We start from the raw sequence: 23,199 nt of genomic DNA, 5'->3' as shown, positions 1-23,199 counted from the left end.
GCCCGAGACTCTGAGGACAAGGAACAGAGCTCTGCCCAGCGGAAGGTGTTTGGGTTGCATCCGGTAGCGAATGAATCTGGGAGTGCATTGAGGCCCATCAGTCGGGTTACAACGCTAGGCAAGTGGTACTGCCTCTCATCGTCCTTCGACTCGTCCCCAGAGATGTCAGGCCGGACGGGACTCGTGTGGATCTCCCATGGGAAGAGGCCACCCGAGGGCCCCACGGTGATCGTCTAGCTGTTGAGCGACAACCTTGAGGCCTCCCGAAGGCGCCTCGAGGACCAGAACCCCTGCTTGATATCCAAGTGCTTTGTGTCATCCGCTGACTCCTTAGTCATGGTCAGTGGCTTCTCCGGCATCTTGGAGGCATCGCGGAAGACAAAATCATGGATGACGTCCCTTATATCGAGCGAGGGCTTTGGCTTCTTGCGGCATACCACGATAGGTGCTCAGGCATTCTCTGGCATGAACGCCAGAGATTGGCTGCGGACAACCACCACAGTCTTTTCTTCCTAAACAGAGTCAGAGGTTAGGGGCTTCGACGATGGCGAAGATGGGAGCTCGAGCCCAGCCGATGACTGACCCATGAAGGGAGGCATTTGGTAGAGCAAACTAGCTTCCCACCGAGGAATTGGCTGCGATCAAACATTTGGAGGAAGCTGGCCATGCAACCCATCTGCCTCTCTGCCTTCGGCTCATCCGACCCATGAACTATTTTCAGCACCATCCTCCTCCTTTCCAACGAGTCCTCCAACCACCTCTCAAATGACACCCATCTAAACCAAAAGCAATGAATCCAGAGAGAGATTAGTAGGAGGATGACGATGACGTTGAGGACATTCGAAAGCTCCTGAAGCCCTTCAGCGATCTGACTCCAGCAGCGAAGCTGCCGCAGGTGTCACCTCCACTCCTGATGTTGGCAGCGACCACAACGGAGAGGGGGTTCTATTTCGCCCCCTCTCACTTGAGCGCTACCAGTTTCAGCTACTCCTCCAGTCAAAGGGGGGATTCTTTTTCACCCCTGAAGCTAGTAGTAGGGAGGCATCAAGTTGCACTATTGCAAGAGGCCTTTGAGCCTTGATGTTGAACCTCACGAAGACGGTGAGGATGTTGCTAGATTCAATCAGGTGGTCGATCAAGAGCTCGCTGAGGCGAGATCGACGCTCTTCCGTTGGTCAATGAGGTGGGAGATGGTGCTAGAGAAAGTGATGGTTGTCGCCTCTATTGCTTGAGATGGGGTCGTCCTATTTGGAATCAGAGCCTCTTTTTCTCCATTCGGTCTGAGAAGGCGGCAGCGAGAGGGATGGTCTTGCAAGATTCGTCAAGATCCAACGATCGTGAGGCAGTCAACACTGACGAGCCACGCTAACTGGTGGTAGCTGAGTATAGGTTGAGTCCACTGCAACGCCCACACACCTGCAACAAGGCTATGATACCACTGACAGATTTAAGATTAAGGTATGTATAGGGAAGACTTGAGAAAAGGAGGAGAGAGAAGTGATTAACGGCCTGCTTCAGGGGGGGTTCTTCGGACATCTTTAGTGTGTATTGCAGAGGTAGGGGTTGGAGAATTTAACCTCCTCTGAGTAGCTGTTATCCAGCCCTAACTGTTTCATTGGATTCCCAAACATTATGAAAATCCAATGTGTAATGAACCCCACCATTATCTTGGTGGTGCATATCTCAATGACCCACTAAGTGAGTCATTGGATTTCATGTGAGACCCATTTGGCAACACTAGATCCGTAACCGGATCAAACAAAAAAAAAACCTCTCTAAAGAAGAAGAAGAGAGAATTCCTCATGCTGCTCGTCCTCTCCCCCCGAAGGAAGAAGGGCACCGATTCACGAGAGTTGGGGCCGCAGGTGGCGGTGGAATTGGGCATCGCCGCCTACTTTGGCCGCTCCCTCCACTGGATCTCGATGCCGGACCTAATCGCTGCCACCAACAACTTCGACAACTCTGTCATCGTCGGCAACGGCAGCTTCGGCCTCGTCTACAAGGCCGGGCTTGCCGACGACCAGCTCGTCGCCGTTAAGAAGCTCAGCAAGAACGCCTTCTAGGTACGTTTCCCGTTCTATTGAATTTCTCCCTTTTTTTAACCCGTTATTTCCACCGTTGTGCGTTTGTTTTGTCAATTGCTAACCCCATTTTTAATACGTTACTTTTTGTGAGTTATTTTCATTTATTTATTTATTTTCTGTTGGCTCTCGTTGGAATAATTGGGACAAAGTCTTGGTTCTAATAAAAAAAAGAGTCGTAGGAAATCATTTTCCAATGGCCAATTTGTCGCCATTATTAACGCTATTTTAAGGCGTTATTTTGGAAAAGGTTCTTACTGAATATTCACTGCGTTAGTCAAGGAGACAGTTTTGAGTAGAAATGCACCTCGGGGTTGGTTTTTCACAAGGTTCTTGTTTTATTTCATTCTTCATCTATTTCTAGAATTATTTATTTTTTTCTTCGTTAACTTTTTTCTTCAATTCTGTTTTATTTTAAGTATCACTACTAAATGCGATCTAAATTTGGGGATTTCTAAAAATAAATTTAATTGTAATGACATATCAGATTGGATATACTGTGAAACTTCTTCAGGTTCAGGAAGAGATGCATACTTCAATTGATATCAGGTCTGCAACTTCTTTCAAAATTCCTGGTTTCATCATCTTCTTTCTCATCATCATCATTATCTCTGGTTTTGATTGCTGATGGCAAAATTGACAGCGATGAGTCTGGCGGGGAGTGATTTTTGAGTGCGGATGATGAGGACTACTTTGAAAGGAATACAACCAAAGGTGCTTCTGCTTGTCGATCAGCTGCCATCATGGTATGGATAATGTTAATACCACTCTTTTCTTTTAGTTTCTACTCCTTTTCTTATGGCAACACACACAGTATATATATATATATATATATATATATATATATATATATATATATATAGAGAGAGAGAGAGAGAGAGAGAGAGAGAGAGAGAGAGAGAGAGTTCCGGTTTTAGAATTCTAAAAAATGTCTTTTTTCTCCTTGGACTGAAAAAAAAAAAAACAATAGTCAAGTCAAGAGTAAAGACAAGTCACTCTTGGAGAAGAGGAAGAAAATTGGTCCATTTGTCAGTCTCTAGTGGGCCAGGCGCATGAATCCACTGCATGATCATATGCTACTAGCCCAGCAGCTTTATGTTTTTTGAACAGTGAAAGTTGCAGGGAAAGATTGACAGCAAATTACTGCCATCATCAAACAATTTTAGAGGGGATGACTTTCATACATCAGCATGAAGCGTGCATTTTATGTTTGCTTGTTAGGTAGGGAGAAGTATCGAAGGGACCGTGGGATTGAAGCAATTGACGGTGATGATGTCAAATCAAACCAAAATAGCTCCCCATTGTAGGTGCATGCAGGCTGAAGGCTGAAGCTATTTTACAACTTATTGCACGTACTGCTGAGCTTGTACCCAAATCAGGGCTAGGGTGTTAACAGGTCGGGTTTGGTTCAGACCCAGGTGGAACCAGACCCAGACCTGATCTGAGATTATGGTATCAGGCCTGGACTCGAGTCTAATTGAACCTACCATAAGAAAAACCATACCTGGATCCTATAAAGATTATATGAATCAGATCCAGATCATACCCAGTAAAATAATATTTTTTATTATTTTTATATTGAAAAACTACGGATTTTAGTCATAACTCAAGTCCGGTCTGAGTCTGGTGTAAAATTTCACAAACAATACCCAGCTCCAGATTCTAACCGGACCTTCTTATTTATCACCGATCCTGACACTATAGGGTTTGGTACGGGTCATATGGCCGACAAACCTGTCTAGTGTCTTGAATGGGCTCACTCTGTCTGAACCTAAATATATTTCATGCACACCAATCACCTTTCAGAAAATGTATTTTATTTAATACGGATGCTGCAAAAGCTTCCACAATTAGGGGCTCTCAATACAGGTGACATATAAAGTAGGAGAGCACTTGGTTTGGTTCAAAATCAAAATTGAGCAGATGAGTGGAAGGAAAAAAGATTCACATTAAAAAATTTACGTTTTTATTTGGACATGAATTTTTGAAATAACTAGCACGTTTGTCCAATGTCATATCGAAAGACCTCACTATATTAAAGTCAAAGTGAGGTTATGTTTGGAAACTAGTAGCTGGGATGGGAGTTAATGTAATTGGTGAAAACTTGGTCAAACTACCCTGGTGGTGGACGTTTGGAAACTGATAGATGGGATGGGTGTTTATGCATTTGGGATGGAAAGTGAGGCCCTCTATCCTTTGTACTTACACTAAAGAATGAAATTGGTAGCAACCACCTAGAGGTGATAGCTGCCAAATCCAGGCAGCTGCCACTTTTTCAAATGCATAATCTCCATCCTACGGCCAGTTGAATCTCTCTCTCTCTCTGAATGTGCTATATGATGGCTAATCTTATATTTGTTAGCAATTTTCACAGCTGATGGCTCTATTGATCCTCAGGCACGTTTTAATTGCATCCATCCATTCTGATTTGATTCTTGTGATGCCCAAGTTGATCCTTGGTAGCCTTGCTAATAGCTGTCATCTGCAAGTTGGTTCGAACTTGGGGAAAGGAACTACTCGATTTAACCATTTTGGTAGCAGATGACGTGAGCCAGATAACCGTCAGATAATAATAATCAGACTAGAGGAAAGGAGAAAAAAAATGTAGAGAGAAAAGAACGAAAAAAAAAAAATCGAAAAACACCCTTATTATTAGTTTTTCTTGAGTTCCTGCAATGCAACTTCAGACAATCAGCCAGTAAAATTCAACAGATTCTCATGGCCTTCAACCTTCAACCTCACTTCATCTTGAGGCAACACATTCTTGATGATGGCGTATTGAAGATCAAACTCTGACTTCAGTTTAGAACAGCAAGCCTCGATCCACTTCTCTGCAACACTGATTGAAACACTATCTTGACTGTCTTTCTCATGTTCTTCAATGGCTGGCCTTATTTCATCATACAAGGAATCCAGTTGGGTTTTAGCAAGGTTCCTAGCTTCCTGCATAAGTTATTAATCATTATCTAAAGGAAAATCTTCAGAGGTAACTTGAACAGCTTTCTGTAATCTCTTGGCAAAAGAAGAGAAAAAGTATTAACAATCAGCCATGATATTTACATCATTCTGAAACACAAGGTGCCGAAGTGAGCTACAATCCGGGAGATTTAACCTCAGGAGGAAATGCAAAATCAACCAAAGATTACAAAAGGAGATACAGGAAACACAGCCTACCAAATCGGGCATCAAAAGTGATAATCACAAGGTTAAACCTAAAATTAAAATCTAAAAACCTGATGACATCTACCAGTTCAGTGGTTAAAAAAATTGCACATTGTTAGTAGTCATAATCTGATGGGTTATCTTTCCAGGATCTACCATGACCTACAAAAATTAATGTCAAGCCTAATACAGCAAGTGCAAGACTTCTTTTCTTGATGATTGCAAGACTGTTAAATGCGAATTTGACATTAATTTTTGTTATTTCATCACTTGTTTGTACTGGTTAATTGAAACTTCCAACCAGTACAAACAAGTGATGAAATCAGCCAGAGATAATCCGACAAGAATTTTTTGACAGAATGCAGGCGTTATTCTGCGTCACATTGAAAAAGGAAAGAGATGAAAAAAGAATGTCCTGAACATAGATTATGTAGACTAACACAATTATAAAATGCATAAGATGAATCCAAAAAGGGAGTGTATACTGTACCTCATAAGCCAAAATCTCTTCTTGTGCTTCTTTTGACGGTAAGAGCTGACTGATAAGCTTTACATTGACCTGCTTTTCGGCAAGATGCTTTGATCTTCCACCAGAATAACTACTCATTGAGCTTTTGTTCTGGCTAGGTTCAATTTGATGGTTGTGACATAAAGTATTACTTTGAATATGAGGTGTTGCATTTGTATCAGAAAAATGATGAGAATCTTGTGACTGCATTTTTGAATCTTCATCTTCCTCTAGTTTTATCTTCTCGTCCATGACATCCTCCTCCATTAAACCTGGATTAAGAGGCTCAGGTATAACTCTTTAAATCTCAGAACTATTTTTGTAATAGAAATGAACATTTATTTCAACTAAATTACCATCTTCTTTTCCATTTGACCAACCAGACTCTTTTGATAAATCCATAGGCTTGAGAAGCTTTGAGGTTGGTCCATCTTCTTCAGAATCATAGAGAGGGATATTCTCGATAGAGAATCTGAACATATGAAAAGGAAATTCAGATAAGAAAAGAAAAGCAAGTAGTATCAGCATCCATCATGTATTTATCTGTACATTGTTCACAATAACATGATCTGTCATGGAAATCTCTCTCTCTCTCTCTCTCTACATATATATATATATATATATATATATATATATATATATACACACACATCAAATTTCGATAGATATGCTTCAATGTTATTCCTATATTATGAACAGCCACTCAAGCCAAACCTTCTCATGAACAAAGCTACTAAAGTCACACGACCATTAATTATCAAGGGTTTAATAAGGTACCTTGACTGAATACAGTGACACTATCATAACCAAGGGGTCTCAGGTTTGATTCCCACCAACAACAAAACCATCAACTTAATTGATTGCATGCAACATACGTCATAAGACCAAGTGGAGGAAAATAATGTTTCGGACATCATTAGATACCAACAATAAATGTAAACAGAGATGATACAAATAAACTTTTAAGCAGCATATATGGTAGCATAAGGATGTGAGATCACCTGCCATCATCATCTTCCCAAAGGTAAGTGTCCTCCTGCAAACATGCATGAAGATCATGATAAGCGGTTAGATACTCTTGGAAGGATCACTTCAACTTTGAAGTGCTTAGTATTCACAGAGATACTGGCAGCAATGAAGCTTTAAGAGGATTACAGAGCGATCTTCAATAAGCTAAGAGTATCCATCTCATGATAATATGCACGGGAATTAAAAAAATAAATGACTAAGACAGTCCTAACAAAGATTGAACAAGCTTTAATCTAGACTCTTTTTTTGACTCTGAAGAGTGATTGCTGCATGATAAGCAAAGTTAGTGAAAATAGATATTTTCTTCAATTAGCATGCTGGCTATGTCACAAGGATTCAACTAAAAGGACATGAGGCACACCAATTTTGTGTAAATTTCCATCGTAAGGTTATCTTGAAGTGTCCATGTGACATAGCATGCTGGAAGTTAGCAAATGAACAATAACGCCAAAAACACTATCTTGCAATGAAGCAGCTGCCTGTGACAGATGAGGAACTACAAACAAAAGAATTCATTGTCCATGCATACATGGCCACAAAAATATCATTGATATACAAAGCATCAAAAGCTATGCTGTTGGAAAAGCAAAGGACAAATCCAAATTCACAGGCAACAAAATTACTAAAAAGTTAAGCCGACAACACCGGTAAGCACAAACAATGACATGACCATAACATGACTGTTAAGGGGACAAGCAAAACATGTTTTAAAAACTCCTGCAGTAATGAAAAATTGAGTTCAGACTTGAGAATAAGTTTTGCTGTAAATTACTTGAATCCACTTAAAATCTTCACCTGAAAACCACGAGATTTTGCCCCGAGAAATCCAGAACAAGATGCTGCCCCACAACGGCAACGAACCTTTGCACCTCCGTACCACTGGAAATTATAATCATAAGATAGTTCTGTACCATCTGGGATGTTCTGCTTCGCAAAAATGCCAACCCTTATTTCCCCCAAGACAGTCCACTTTCTTGTCACACAATTCGGTTCACTGCATTCTTCAGCAAGTGGAAATTGGAAGTCAAAAGAGCATCATCATATTGTTCAAAAAGCTGACAGAAGATCATTCATGAAACACACCAAACACACCATTTAACATGGAAACAGGATACAAACTGCTGCAAGTTAGAAATGTATTTGGTCCTTGTTAGACAATATCCTCAAACCAGATCAATAGAAACTGATTACACATGAAATATACAAAACCTAATATCTCATGCTGGGGCAGATCTTAGAATACTTAACACAAAAACATGGAAGTTCAAGTTTTCTTCCTATGCATTCTTTTCCTGTCTACTCACCATGAATGGTTGATGAATCGAGCAAGGCTTCCCTTTCTGGTGGCATCAATCAGCTCAGAAGAATCCAGAGAAATAATAAATGCATCCTTAAGTCCTATAACAAGGCAGTCAGACACACCATCTCCCAGAAAAAAAGGAAGTTTAGTTAATTTTGACAAAAAGTTATCAGATACCATCTCTTTCATAGATTTCAGACCTCCGCCTCGCTTCTGTCCATGTAATTACTTCTCCACAATATTCGATAACAAATTGGCCAGCCTGAATAAGTCATAAAAGTATGGGTGTGATTTATATTCTTCTCATGACAATCAGTAGTATGAAAAAAGAAACTTTTGACTCAGCGTGGCATGTTTCGTTATAAAAGATTCCAAATCTTAATGTCACAAAGTAGCCCATGTGATTGTACCCTATTGACAATTTACCTTAATATCTTCATCAGCCAGAAGGCCCCATCCATGACCATCAGTTTTAAACAGTTTTGATTTTACATACTGGCATTTCTGGAATCTCTGAAAAAAAAAACATTGGCATGTAAAATTTAGAACTTTGGAAGCAAACAAAAGCATGATAGAACATCACTACGAAAAGGCTGTGCATTGAGCACCACATATGTTCACCAAACAAAAGAGTCAGTGGCAATATGATGCGCGCACAGTCTACCCTAATAATTTCACAGCCACCATTTAAGGTTGGTTAAAAGGTTCATGCATTCACATTGATTTGTGATGATAGGGCATCAGCAGTACTGTTAGAAAAGACTAAGGTACACTTGGATGACACTATGCTAAAATATGTGAATAACAATGCAGTTTTTATGGAAAGATATCACAGTTTTATTTTCTATAACGTGATGATACTATGAATACAAGGGAGAAAAGGAGAAACATACCTATGTTTAAGAAGAAAAAGAAGCCAACTAGCTTTCTATTTTCAATGAAAGAGGAGGGAAAAAGGAGAGAGGTAGCTTCCTATTTTAAGTTTTTTTGTTTATTCTGGTCCATAGTTCCAGGAATCCCCCAGACTAAGTAGGAATCCCGATTCTCGAATATGGGAATCCCGATTTTTAGTCATGGGGATCCCAATTCCAAGTCATGTCACTATTTGGATGTCAGAATTTTGTATAAAATTATAGTGATATAAGTATGACACTATTAGGATGTAAGATTTCTTTTGCAAATTTTGAGATAATATGAATATATTTTGTTATTGCTTCATAAGTTTGTCTTTTAAATGGAAACAAAAATTAATGATTTTGCTAGATTTGTAATATATGTGATAAAATATCCATAAAATATTGTACAAACTATTTATCATTTAAATGTATATGTCTAAAGTAAAAGCTTAAAACGGTGCTGCTTTTTTAATATTTTTCACTTTTGCTGCAAATATGTTTGTGTTTTATTCTCTTAAGTGATCTAGAGATTTTCTAATAAAATACCATAGTTTCTTATGGTGGACTTACTTTCTTCAAAGTTTCTTATTTTCTCCTATGTCACAGGGACACACCACTTAGGTGGCCAATCACATGCCGAGCCGACACAACACCACACAAATTTGGGCATGAGACACAGTGTGATCCGTGTACAACACAGTCAACATCATATTCGACACATTGACTTGATGCACGGCACGTATCTGACATATTCAACATGGTGTCCGACACGTCAACATGGTGACCGAAACGATAAAAATATGCTTATAAATATATTACTTCTTTAAATTTTTAATGGATAATATATATTATATAATGTATATAACATATGTACGACCATGTTCCCGAATACTATTTTTTTGTAAATTGCCGCATCGTACCAAGAAAATCTGCATCTTATCCTGTACCTACATTCACATCAATGTGACATAGATTTTCATCATCAATTTATGAGTATTTCATATGATTTTACAGCTTCCTAAATGATTACTCAAACCACATCCTACTCTCTTCCCGGACTGCTTCCCAATATGTTTCCTGTACCGCTTCCTGTTTTCGATTCTTATCCTGGCAATTATGTTCTGATCTTACATAAATATTCCATATAACAAAACTTACCTTTTTGGCATACTATAACATAACAGAAGAATAACTAGACATGTTAACATTGAGAAAAAGGGTGATAGTGAAGTATTGCAATATCAATATACAGCAAAACATACTCTAAGGGCTTGTTTGTTTTATTCCCATGTAAAGGAAAGGCTTTACATGGGAACGGGCATAGATTACTAAAAAAATCCGGAGAGTTTAGCTTTCTCATGTGAAAGCTTTCATAAAGAGGAAGGTATGAAAGGATTTGCACATAAAAAGTGGTAGGTGGTGGAAAAAACTGGGGCCCACTTGTGCCAGCATGACGATTTGATGTTTGTTTCATTCATGGTGGGAAAGGATTACATCAGGATTGCCAGCTTAGCAGTTTCCGATGAAAGTTGCATGAAACAAACGAGGCCTAAGTTAAAGAGAGGACTTTGGAAAAGTATTTTATAAGCAAAAAAGATATTCGAAGAAGAAGAGAATATTTGCTCTTTTCCTCGTCCGTTTTAGCACTGCATGGATTTCAACCCATAGTCGCTATGTCAAAATGCACAACTCCAACCATGACCCTTTCACAATCAAGCACAAGATATTGGAGATCAGTGACCTTATTCTATCAGAAGAAAATATCCCTAAGGCAGTTTGGTCCTTTTTGCATTAACAAGAAAAGCCCATCCGTACACAGCAGCTGCAGCAATCCTACAAGTACCAATGCCAACTGGAAATGGTTAGGTTGCCATCTCTAATTAGCACCATAGATAGCCAGATTCCTGCTACAAATGTATAAGGGAATCCTCTTTCTCTCTAATTCTCTGGTGATCCATATATGCCTTAAAAAACCACCAGCCTGAACAGTCACGCTAAGCATGAAAGGTTGCAGGCTTGAATGCATTTGAAGGGTCTCAAACCCTTTTAATATAATGCACTATGTGTATTACCATAAACTACAACTTCATATTCTTACACTAGCAATAATATTTTGGTATTATTCTCTTTTTGCTGCATATTCATCTTATTAGATCAGCATAAAATTAAATCAGAGCTCAGAACTAAACATGGCATTAAAGCTCTCAGAAAGATTGAAGTGCCCTAAATTTTCTGAGAATCACATAGAAGAGGCCCATGCTCTTTGTGCTCGTCACACGCAGATCTGAAACAATGTAACCTTCTTCAAGAATTCTTTTCTTTTTCTCTATTCCAATATCCAACTTTTCCTGCATGACTTTTAAGCCCTCTAATATCTGGGATACCCTGAGATGGATCCTTGCTAGTTGCTGACTGGTCTATCAAAGAAGCTAAAAGAAATGATTGGCATACCTTTATTTCACTTCATTTTGCACCATGGTGATTCTTTGTTCTTGCATGTAGAACCTTTCTTTTTGTCTATCACTTTCAAACCTCTCAGGAATACTGCAGAAGCAGGCAATCTACAATGCTGGTGAGACCACAAGACTTGCAAGGCAAGTTGACTATCAAATGCAGGTGGGAAAACTGAAACTGATCAGAACCTAAAGGACCACAAGCCCTGCATCGAGCAAACAATAACTTGCAAGTTCTGTGGAAGTGTGGATAATAGATTATGATGGTGAATTTCACTTGCCAGTGAAATATGCCTTTGGCAATTGCTGCTTCAGTGAGTAACTTAAAGATGCTTATCAAACATAGGATCATGGATGAAGAAATCTACTGCAACCATGATTTGCATGATCATACTACGCACTTTCAGATTGACTGTTATTTTGTAATAGATAGGATAGAATCAGAAAAAGGATAGAGACGAAGTTTATCAATCCATATCAACAAGTGGCAGATTTATTTACAAAAGGAGTATCAACAGAAAGGCACAAAATTTTGAAGTCCAAGTTATATATGTTGCATGACATGCACAATTTGAAGGGGAGTGTTGGAATGAGGCTGCACAGCTTCCAAGGATAGTTTTGTAATTAAAGTCAGAAGATTTATTTGTAGTGGCAAACTTGTAATATACCATTTTGTTATTTTGTTTTTGTAAAATAGGGGAGGTCACCGTAATGGCATATGTTTATAATTCAGTGCTTATACATGCAATGTTCGTAATCAGCCCTATTAGGGCACCTATTATATTAATGAGAAATAGATGTCCATCCCTTCACCGAGAATCAAAATTAAGGGCCAACCAAGGTGTACACCTTCCTCTTCCTTCCTCAATCTTGCACGTGAGAGTGGCTTGGGTGCATGTTTCAATTATCACAAACATATTATATGCTTTTTAAAAGTCTTCCCGGACTATATTAAAAAATCAACAGTGCTTCTTCCTTTGGTGATGAGATTTTCTCCAAAGAAATATAAAGATAATTAGTTACTTGGATTATCTAAAGAAATAACCTAAATGATAAGGCATATAAGCTTGAAATCCCAAGAAATAATTATAAATTACCAAGTCAAGACAAGTCATGATTAAGAAGTGTGGATGCAGTCATCATGCCACGACGAGTAACAAAAAGCAAGCCATACAATCAGTGATAAAATCAATTACCCAATATCATAATAAACAAAAGGAACAGAAAAAAAACAGATGAAGTCATACACACGTTGCTGATGTTGACTGTATTAGACACATTATTAAACATTTTCAAAACTCATCATGCCCCGCATTGGGGTTGTGTCAACATTTATGCATAAGGCTATGTGAATTGCCCATGTGACATAGCATGGGATCTTGCAAATCGTCCAGGAGCAGCAAATAATCTTAGTGCTGGTAATTTCCCTAGAAGCAGGAAAAAAAAGAAATACTTATAGATGATAGTGAATATTTATGTTGAGCATAAAAGTAACATTTTGGATGGACTTTGTCAGGGATCTCATTCAAGGTATATTGTCACATATACATACCCAACTTGAGTAACCTGCACCAATATCACATCCCAAAATTTTTAACAATTTTTCTGACACATTTTATGGCATTTAGATCACCAATAAATCAAACAGCCATCTCCCATGGAAGTGTCTCAAAGAATGATGTTCCACACAATTTCTTGACATTTAAAACTAGTCAACAAGATAGAGATAAGGCTTGAAATACAATATAAAATATCTAGAAAAATAAAATGAACTTTATACTCAACCTGATTTTTGCAATAATCACCACAAGGACAAAATCCAGGTGTACATTCTGTGTTTGTTAATACATTCAGACACCTTTCACTACATGCACTTTTGGGATCATCAGCAGCATATTTGCAATTGCAAATAGGAATATCCACCTTCTTTTGCTTTCTATGCCTAAAAAAATATAAAATAGACAACCAAAACCTTTTTTGTTAAACAACCAATGAGCTTTCTCTACAAAAAAAAAGAGACAGATACTATTGTCAAGGTAAAAGAATTTATGACCAAATCTTCACTCATAAGTAAAGAAAATACATATCAAGTTGAAGTCATGTATAATTGACTTATGAAAGACAGATTTTCACAGTTTTGCAACAGGAGCAGCATAAAGAATCTATAATTCTCCAAGGTAGATGTTATTGTGCTTCAAATGGCGTGTCAACGGCTCTTTCAAGCATTCATCTCTTAAAGTTTCTAAATGATATAAGCTCTTGCATTCTTCTATTACAAGCAAAAACTGATGGATTGGTCCCAAGAAAGATACCACTATCTAAGTCCATACCCTGACTATGGCCCAGGATTATTTAGCCCAACACTCAAGTTCTTTTACACGTGGAGACACAAGAGGATTGTCCATGTCATGCAGAACATGAAAACCCTGAATCAGATGTCTTAGGATATTTTACATTTTAATGGAAAACGAGTTATGTCATATCATTCAAATGTTGCCTCCAATCCTCAAATAATAAAAATACCCTAAGATAGCGAGTATCAGAACATTTTTTTCAAATCCACCAACCACAAAATCCCAGGCAAATTGGTTGCAGTTTCAAGGTACTGTGATAGAGAATGTGATGTAGTGCTGAAGATGATCAGTTCTAATCTAACTGCCACAGTATCATCCCATTTTCAACAAAATGTGATTTACATAAGACTTATTTTCCTAACAATGCATCTAGGTTCTAGCAAGCAACGGTACTCGGTACTGCCACATGTATGAAGCACTATATTAACTAAATCTGATCGCCACAAACCAAAATATAGACACCGGATGTTCATTTTCAAAAGCAATCCGCCCTAGCACTTAGACAGCAACAGACTTTAGGTTTGAGCAAGCAATATCATTCATGAACGTTTTATAACCACCAAATTGGAGCTCAAACTACTATATGGTACAGCTATGGTTCAACAATTTTAAAGAAAATTTTCCCCCGAAAACACATCAAACTCTCTAGCTACAACCGTCATGCACTACTCTAGACCAACGAAGGACATAACTTCCTAAACCAGCAGATTTCATATAGACATAAGACATCTCCTCCCGCCCCACCTATTGCTTCCTTGCACCAGATCCCTATGAAACACAAATCCCCTACCTGCATTCTGCATTTGCTTCCAATCCAAAACATTCAATCACAAATTCTACTCAATACCCACTCCATGCAACTCATATTCAACAAAAAACACTAAAAAAGAATAAATAAGAGCAAATCAAAATCAAACGAAAGAACTCACTTCCGATGCATAAATTCATTCCTCTCGATATACTTGTAATGTGCCGGCGCATCGACTTGTTCATCCTAAAAAAAATCGTATAAAGAACCAGAAAATCCGAGGACTAGAGATCAATCAGCAGACAAAATCATCAAACGAAAAAAGAAGGAAAATAAGGCGATCGAAGATCAATCATCAGAGAAAATCATCAAAACTAAAAACAAGAAGAAGAAGAAAGAAAAGAAGGCGATCGATCAAAAGATTTTCTGAAAAAACAAAGCTGAGAGAGAGAGACCTTCTGCATCCTGAAGGAAACAAGAATTTGATTGAATGCGCGGGAGAGGGAGAGAAAATTTTGCCCCAATTCCCCTGAGAAGAACAAGAAAGAAACTTTTTTCTCTCTTTTGAAGTTTGGGCGGAAAATTAGGGTTTTATAGGGTAAAGGCTTGGGGTGCAAATGTATTGGGTTCGGTCAGATATCCGATCCGAATCCGATACGAATCCGATACGTTATTTCTTTATGTGGAGCCTTAAAAATTCGTGAAATTAATAAGATATGAATTTGCGTATCCGACATTAGCATACATAATTTGGATTTGGATTCAAACCTGCCTCACTAGATATAATTCGGATCTCGACTCAAATTTGGATCGATTGTATGCAGCTCGGGTTTAAGGTTTGAAATGATACGACCATACGGGCCGTATCCGATCTGTTTCTACCCTCTAAGAAGGTCTGTTCTAAATGGATGCGGTTCATTCTAAGTGAGTCTGGACTATGTCCAACCCGACCAAACCTGCTCACGCTAGGGTTGAAAATGGATCGGATATTGGTAGGCATCTAATCCGAATCCAAATGTTATTTCTGGATTTGAATTCTTCAAGTAAAATCTGAATGTGCATTCAGGTCGGATACAGAGTTCAATCAGATTACTTTCCGATTCATGTTGGATTCAGATCAGTATTTTAATTTAGATATTGAATTGATCCGAATCAATATCCGATCAGTTTGCACTTTTTACATGTAAAAAGCTTGTTTTCTTCTATCGTTTATGGGATCCATTATTATCACTTGTATTTCGGATTCTGATTCAACCTTGCTTCTTCAGATCTAATTCAGATTTGGATATAATGTTTGCATTTCAGTCTCGGATTTGGATCAATCAGGATCCGGCCTGGGATTGAGATGGATAAGATTCTGTTAGATCCATACTCATAAATCTTGTTTTGGGGGAACTTTTGGTGTAAAAAAACTTGTGATATTTAAAAAAAAATGGTTTTCTCGAGAAAAAATTGGTAGATATAAAAATATAGAACACTTTTAAGTTGCATATACAATTATGATAAAAGATATATATAATCTACAGGATTTATGGAGAAACGTTTTTACCCGTTAATGTTGCATTAAATACCCATGTTGCCATTTTTCTCTTTTCGTAGGTTCATTTTGTTCACTAAAACATTTAATTTTTAAATTGAGTAGACTTGGAAATGCGTTTTTTGCATCGTCTCTTGCTTTTATAAATTGGGTTTGCAATTTTTCTTTTTTGAAACTATAGAACAAATATGTTAATTTTTTGCTATCATTGGGTTTCTTGGTTGACTTGTGGTTCTTTTTTTTTTATTTACTAAAGAGAGTTTATGTTGGTGATTGCGTTTTCTCAAGTGGTGAATCTGAGTATTTATTTATTTTGCCTACTTTCCATAAAGGTTATCAAGAGGTAGTTCTTGATTGGGTCTTTAGAAAGTGTTATAAATGGATCCCCACATTTTGATTGTTTTATGCTTTTTTTTGCCTTGTGGGATTTCATCAAGTTTCTAGAGTTGATGTGATAATTCATACTCATCCTTGAAGTGATTTGAGTTGTGGCATCTTAACCAAAAATAAACAAATCAAAGAAGGATCTTTTGTCTCTTGAGCATGCAGATTCTTTTTCACTTTTTCACAGTTTAGGGTGCGTTAATTTTTCTCTTAATATTGGAGTTTTATTTTGTTTTTCTTTTGAAAGAATTGACATACTTCTCTCATCCTTTTTGAGCTTCTTCAAAGATTAGAACGGTGTGATTTAGAAAATGGCCTTTTATTTTAAATAATTACACTTTCATTTGGCATCACATAGCTTCTCAAAAAAAAAATTAGCATCAGATAACTTGTTTGCTATTGTTTTCTATAAGTTTCACGTACAACAGACAGAGTTTTCTAAATTACATTAGTGTGCTATATTGCATCATCTACATTCTTGTTTGTGCAGCCTTTATTGCAGTTTTATGGTCTTTATGATGGAGGCAGTTCTTTTTAATCCTGACTGGTTCAACTGATTAAAGCATCAACTCAACAAGGTTATTGCTGAAAATGGAGTTGCTCCTCATATATTTAAATTACTAAAAACAGAGGCATTGATGCAGCTTGTCATAGCTTTGGGATCTTCATTATCGATTCTCAGCATGCACTAATGCAACTTCTATCTTGCTTTATGGTTCTTATTATGTTGATCAATCCTGTTACTATTGTAGTCTAATGGAAAGAAATTCCTATACAAATTCTATAGTGATTTGTTTTATAGCTCCAAGGTTATATGATGCAACTTTTTTAAAAAAATATTTTAAAAATATATTTTCTATAAAAATATTTGTACAAACTGTACATCAAATCATAAAAATCGGTTCACACTAGCGGTGAAGTCCGAGTCAAACTCAGGAAACAGAAAATACTTTGTATTCAACACATAATATAAAGTATGCTTTATTACATTGAAAAATAAAAGATTAATTAACTAAATAAACAAAAGAGTGTTGCCCTTGCAGAGGGCTTAAACAAATGATTAAAGTGCTTTATTACAACCCAATTGAATTAAATAAATAAAAGAAATAAAATTCTAATCTAAAAATAAAAGAAAAAGATCTTCAGTGCTTGAGGCTTTTATAGTCTTGAGACTTGATTTCTTCCCTTTATCCTTCTCTCTTTGTACACTTTTGTATGGTTTGATAAATAAGAAGAAGAGTTCTGCCTTAAGGGGCTTAAAGAGCCTTTCTGAGGGGTTGGAGGGACCTCAGAAGGCACTTTGAGGGCACGAAAAGGGGCTCAACATACGTTCAAATGCTTCCCTGCAAAACAAAACAAAGCAATACGAATAAAACTAAACAATAAATCTAATGGCTAATGATTAAACAATTCAGTAAGAACAAGAATTAAATTAGCTAAAACAAACTACTAACAATAACTAACTATGAACATACTAATAACAAACTAACACTAAAAGACAAAATAACAAAACAACCTAACTAACTATAATTCAAGAACTAATGTAACAAACTAATTTAAGTCGCTAACTAATTACCTAATTGAACTAAATGAATATGAACTAACTGTTATATGGTTTATGAATGTAAACTAATAAATAAAATTGAAATATAAAATTAACCTAAACTATGCTAAAAATAAAATGCAATAATAAAATAGAAATCGGCTATCCTAATCTAACTAACTATGCATGATAAATAAAACTTAATACTCTAAAACACATAACATGAATCCAACGTGATTTAAACTAACTAAAGTAATTAAAAACTATCTTAAGCTACAACCACACGCAATGCATAACAATAACAAGAAACAAAAATACTATTAAACACTAAGCAAAACCGATAATTATAGAAATAATGGAAATCGACTAACTGAACTTTAACAACTAATTAAACTAATTAACTTCAATCAAACTAATCTATACTAACATTAACTACAAAATTAATCCTAATCTAATTACTGAAAAACTAAATTTTAACAAGAAAAACCACAACTATTAAAAATTGGCTAAATTAAAACCAACTAAAAAATGATAATTACATAAAACCGACTATTTCTAATCTAACCTATGAAAAGAAAATTTTCTGGAAGTAAAAGCAAACTATGTAACTGATAAAATAAAACAAACTAACTTTAATCTAAACTATTCTAGAAAAAACGAGAATTGAATAAAAGAAAGCATATCGAATAAATAATAATAAAAAACATTATTTAATGGCTCTAAAAAAAAAGCGCGAAACAATCTATTCTAAACTAGATCTAACCTAAACTAATCTAGAACTAATCAAGAGTCAAGAAAATATATGAAAACCCTATGTTAGACATATCGATTTACTTAAATCAAGATTATCTAATGTTTAAATCAAGAAACGGCTAAACTATCAAAATGAAACATATTTTTTTGTTCTTTTTATTTTTTAGATGCAAGAAACTAAATTAAACTAAACTAAATATGTAGATGATGTGAAGATCAACTAAAACTACATGCGATGCTATGCTTTATGAGATGCGAAATTAAAACTACGATGAAAAAGAGAAAGAAGAAACAAATCGAATGATTCGCTCCCGACGGATGGGTTGAGAGAAGAAGTGGATTGTCAATGATAAGAAAGGCTGGAAGTAAAAAGAAAAAGAAGAAGAAGGAGGAGGAGAAGAGGTAGAGAAAGAAATCGACAAAGAGAGAGAGATGAGAGAGAGAGAGCAAGGGGGGGCGTGAACTCCAACAATAAGATAAATGATTTTTCCTTCTTGAAACATATTATTTATACTACTCTAATTAGGTTAAAACATTTTTTTCAAAACAAGTCCAAGAATTTTCAATAATTTTCAACAAAGGCCTTGTTTAGAAAAACATGTTTCTCAAAATCTAGAATTCCTAAACTAATTAAAATTAGCTAATTAAAACTAGCTAATTAAAACCTAATTTAATTAAAATATAATTAAAAATTTCTTAAACTAATAAAAACACTAAAAATGCAGGGCAAGGCTTGAAATGTATAATTTTATAATAATTTCAATTTCAAAGTAGTTTCTCAAAACTAATGATAAAACTAGATTTTAAAGCAATTTTCCACTAGATCATGTATAAAATAAGATAAATAAAATATAAATATTATGCATGATAAAATATTCTCATGCTTATTGTTTGTTAGTCCTCGAGCAAACTGAAGCAAAAAGCTAAAATAAACTAACTAATCAAAACAAAAGCCAAACTCACTTTCATAGGAATCACGGTTGCAACATATGCAACAAGCCCTTTAAACCCCTGGGTTACATTAATGGATGAGTAAGGTCTCGTGAGGGTTCGTAGTGATGCTACCCACAAACATCTCTGTCATGTATGTATAAAAATTTCAAGTCACAAAGCATTAGGCAGTTAAGTTGTTTCCACAAATATTTCGTGCCATTACATTATAAAAACATAATTTGAGTCTTTTATAGGCCACTACAGAATAAAATATTTTCTTTTACATTTCTAAATATTATAATTATTTATGCTTTATTCTAAAAAAATCAAATATATATATGTCATTATTTACTAATCCTCACTCATATGTTTTCTACACAAGTTTTCTCAATCTTTGCTTCTAAGCAGCGAACTTTTTTCTTTTATGCTCTTTTTCTTTTTCTTGATTTTTAAACTTTTCACACTTTTTCTTTCTTTTGTTGAGCACTATATCAAATTTTCAGTTTTTGTGACTCATATAAAGAGCTTTGGGTCAGTGACTCTCAGGCCAGATGACCTTAGGGCACCAGGTACTAAGTACCTCTCAGACTTAATTGTTCGAGTCACTAGACCTTCAATTCTCATAGTTTTATGTATAGTCTGCTTCTCTGTCATGTGCAATGTCAACATCTATTAGGTTCTCTATAAAGTTCATATACAAGGCTTTTAAAAAAGTTTTCTAAAAAGATTTTCATGAAGGGTTCTTTTAGAAAAGTTTTTCTAAAGACTTTTCAGGTGAAATACAATCAAAATATGCATTATAAGTAAGGCTCTTACAAGAATCTAAGACTTTTAATGAATTTTACATTTGCATACTAGTCTTCACAGATTCTTCATCGAATTCTTCAATGCTTGCCATCTTTCTTCATTGCCTTAGCTGAAATGCAGTTGATTCATTTGTTCATCATCAAAACCTTGTACTTGAAGTATCATGTACGGCTTCATTGTCGTAACAATCTCCCCCTTTTTGATGATGACAAACTAATCAAAGATGGAGCATTTAGATGCATTAGATGGAGATTTTACTCCCCCTATCAATATGCTGCAAAACATTAGAAGTTAGTACAATCAAAGCACATATATCACATTTTGATTATTTTGCATTTCCATTATTACTTCATGCATTTCTAAAACTTTTTCAAGAATGCAATTTTCAATGCTTTCACATGATGCAATTTTCATGCATGTGTCTTTGTATCGTGCAAGTTCTATCTTTTTCTCCCCCTTTTGTCATAAGCAAAAAGAGTAAGGGCAGACAAAGCATAAGCAAAATGCAAATTCAAGTTTAAAATATTACAACCCATAAAGTATCAAAGTTCAGTAAGGACAGTAAACAAAGATCAAGAGAAGTGTTTCTTTATCATCTCCTTGAGTTCAGCAATATCTTTCTGAATTAAAGAAAGTTGTTGAGTCACATCTTCACGAAAAGTGTGTTGATGCAGCTCCAAAGCTTCCATTCGCTGCAAAATTTCATCATTGTCTTGACTAGTAGAGAATTTCTTTCATTTTGCTTGAGATGAAGGTGTCACAGAAGATGGTGAGGGTTCCGAGAGTGATGGTTCAGATGGTTCAGTTTGATCAAAGTTTAAAGGAGGCAAATACTTGATTTTCATACGTTTACAAATAGTTTGATCAAAGAACTCCTTTTGCTTAATATATTTTTCATTGGTTAAGGGTACTTTGAAATATCTGAAAATACGAGTAAGAAGACATCCATACGGAAACAAACGTTTTTGTTTCCATAAATTAGTAAAATACACGTTGGCCCAATTTACCGAAATATTTCCAAATAAGACATAAAGAGCCGTAGAGAAATCTGTGGAATAATAATCAAAAGATCCAGTTTTAGGTAGAACATTGTGGGCAAGAATTCATCCAACAATGCGTGCACGAGTTTGAAGATTGGTATTTTTGAAAGGAGGACAATGAGGTGCACCGGGAAGAAGAATTTATTCAAAAATTCTTTCATCATTATGTTCAATAGTATTGAAAAAAGTTTCTGAAGGTGGTATATCTAGGGTTTGTCCAAGCAGTTTAGAATCAAACTCAATTTCAACATTGCGAACAAGAGAGGAAAGAAATCCAATTTCATGATCAATTTGTAAATTTGTGTAAAATAAGTGGATCAGTAAAAGATAATGAAGGGGGTCTGCACCGGCATCAAAAAGGTGGGAAATGCCTAAGAATAATTCTCTGATTTTGTAACGAGAAAATAGGTGAAACAGGACATTTCGGCCTGGTAAAATAGGAAGTGCAAAAATTGATCCAAAAGTATCATATAAAAGAGGATTTCTGAGTAGTCTGAGAAAGAATCCATGACGTGCTTGTGGTGTAGTTGGAGGAGAACCTTGTGCGGATGCAGTCTTCTGACGAGACATGGTTGATAAGAACGAAACAGATTCACCTAAAAAAAAATCGCAATTGCAGAGAGTGATTGATCATCACAGTCGTTGAGAGGAACAAGTGGAGATGGTGTTGATGTCGACTTCCAAATGCTTAAAAAATGACGTGCGGCGGGAGGAAGATATTGTCTGGTGTCGTGGCGTAGAACCAATGCAACAGAAACACTTTATGCGATGCAGACACTGTGCCTTCTACGATCAAGGTTGTTGGTAGTGGCCAAAACAATTGACAGTAACAACCCACCAAAAGGAATGTCGTGTTTCCACGAATTTTAGTCAAGAGTGAAGAGGCGAGGAGGAGTCCGTCTGCTACAGAAATCGAGGATGGCACGGTAGATGACGACAGGTGAGAGGAGGCTTCCACAAGCGGCGTTGGCTGAAGCGGCACCCTGTCACGGCAAGAGGATTCCGGCGAGGAGGGGTTCATCCGGCACTCCGAGGGATTTTCAAGAGAGAGAGAGAGAGGAGAAAGAGAGAGAGGGTTTCTTTTATGAAAAGGGGAAAAAAATATGAAACGGTGCGTTAAAAAAAAATGGGTGTTTTAAAAAAATCCAAGGGGTATCAGGTCCCTTCAGTTGAAATTTAAAAAAAATATCAGTCGACTAGAATTTTATCGGTCGACTAATAAGGTGTGATTCCTTTAGTAAAAAAATTTTAAATCATTAGTCGACTAGAAGTTTATCGATCGACTAATAAGGTACAATTTTGAGATTTTATTCAAAAAATTAGCATTTTATAAATCTAAGAATGAACAAATGCCTAGTTCTCTCCTAATTCTCACAAAATCTTTATTTTTAAGTGGTTTAGTGAAGATATCGGCATGTTGTTCATTAGTGGATATAAAATTTAACGAAATATCTCCTTTTAGCATATGATCTTTTAAGAAATGATGTCTAACTTCAATATGCTTAGTCCTTGAGTGCTGAACAAGTTTTTTCGAAAAATTTATAGCACTAGTGTTATCACAATAAATAGTTGTTGTGGAGTAATTCAAACCAAAATCTTTTAAGGTTTGTTTCATCCATAATACTTGTGAACACGCTAAACTAGCCGCTATATATTCTGCTTCAGTTGTTG

General features: G+C 36.2%; 1 protein-coding gene across 2 annotated transcripts; it reads right to left on the bottom strand.

The window, feature by feature from the left end:
• Nucleotides 1-4,701: 4,701 nt before the first annotated feature.
• On the bottom strand, nucleotides 4,702-15,078 carry LOC149848571 (histone-lysine N-methyltransferase ASHH1-like). Of its 2 annotated transcripts, XM_089996149.1 has the most exons (11): nucleotides 14,987-15,078; nucleotides 14,713-14,777; nucleotides 13,215-13,371; nucleotides 8,507-8,593; nucleotides 8,258-8,342; nucleotides 8,085-8,178; nucleotides 7,576-7,774; nucleotides 6,753-6,787; nucleotides 6,108-6,223; nucleotides 5,734-6,023; nucleotides 4,702-5,024 (listed from the first exon to the last, which is right to left on the bottom strand). In XM_089996149.1, the coding sequence occupies exons 1-11, from the start codon at nucleotides 14,993-14,995 to the stop codon at nucleotides 4,773-4,775; spliced, it is 1,389 nt and encodes a 462-aa protein (XP_089852275.1). In that variant the 5' UTR covers nucleotides 14,996-15,078; the 3' UTR covers nucleotides 4,702-4,772. The 2 variants fall into 2 exon arrangements, with proteins under 2 accessions (XP_089852275.1, XP_089852284.1); XM_089996158.1 differs by lacking the exons at nucleotides 14,713-14,777; nucleotides 14,987-15,078 and adding an exon at nucleotides 12,681-12,856 and having other exon boundaries at nucleotides 13,215-13,308.
• Between the last annotated feature and the right edge of the window lie 8,121 nt (nucleotides 15,079-23,199).

The sequence above is a fragment of the Nuphar pumila genome, chromosome 1 (genome assembly GCF_984573655.1).
Source record: "Nuphar pumila chromosome 1, dmNupPumi1.hap1.1, whole genome shotgun sequence".
Taxonomy (NCBI): Eukaryota; Viridiplantae; Streptophyta; class Magnoliopsida; order Nymphaeales; family Nymphaeaceae; genus Nuphar; species Nuphar pumila.
This window is presented reverse-complemented; position numbering and strand designations above follow the sequence as displayed.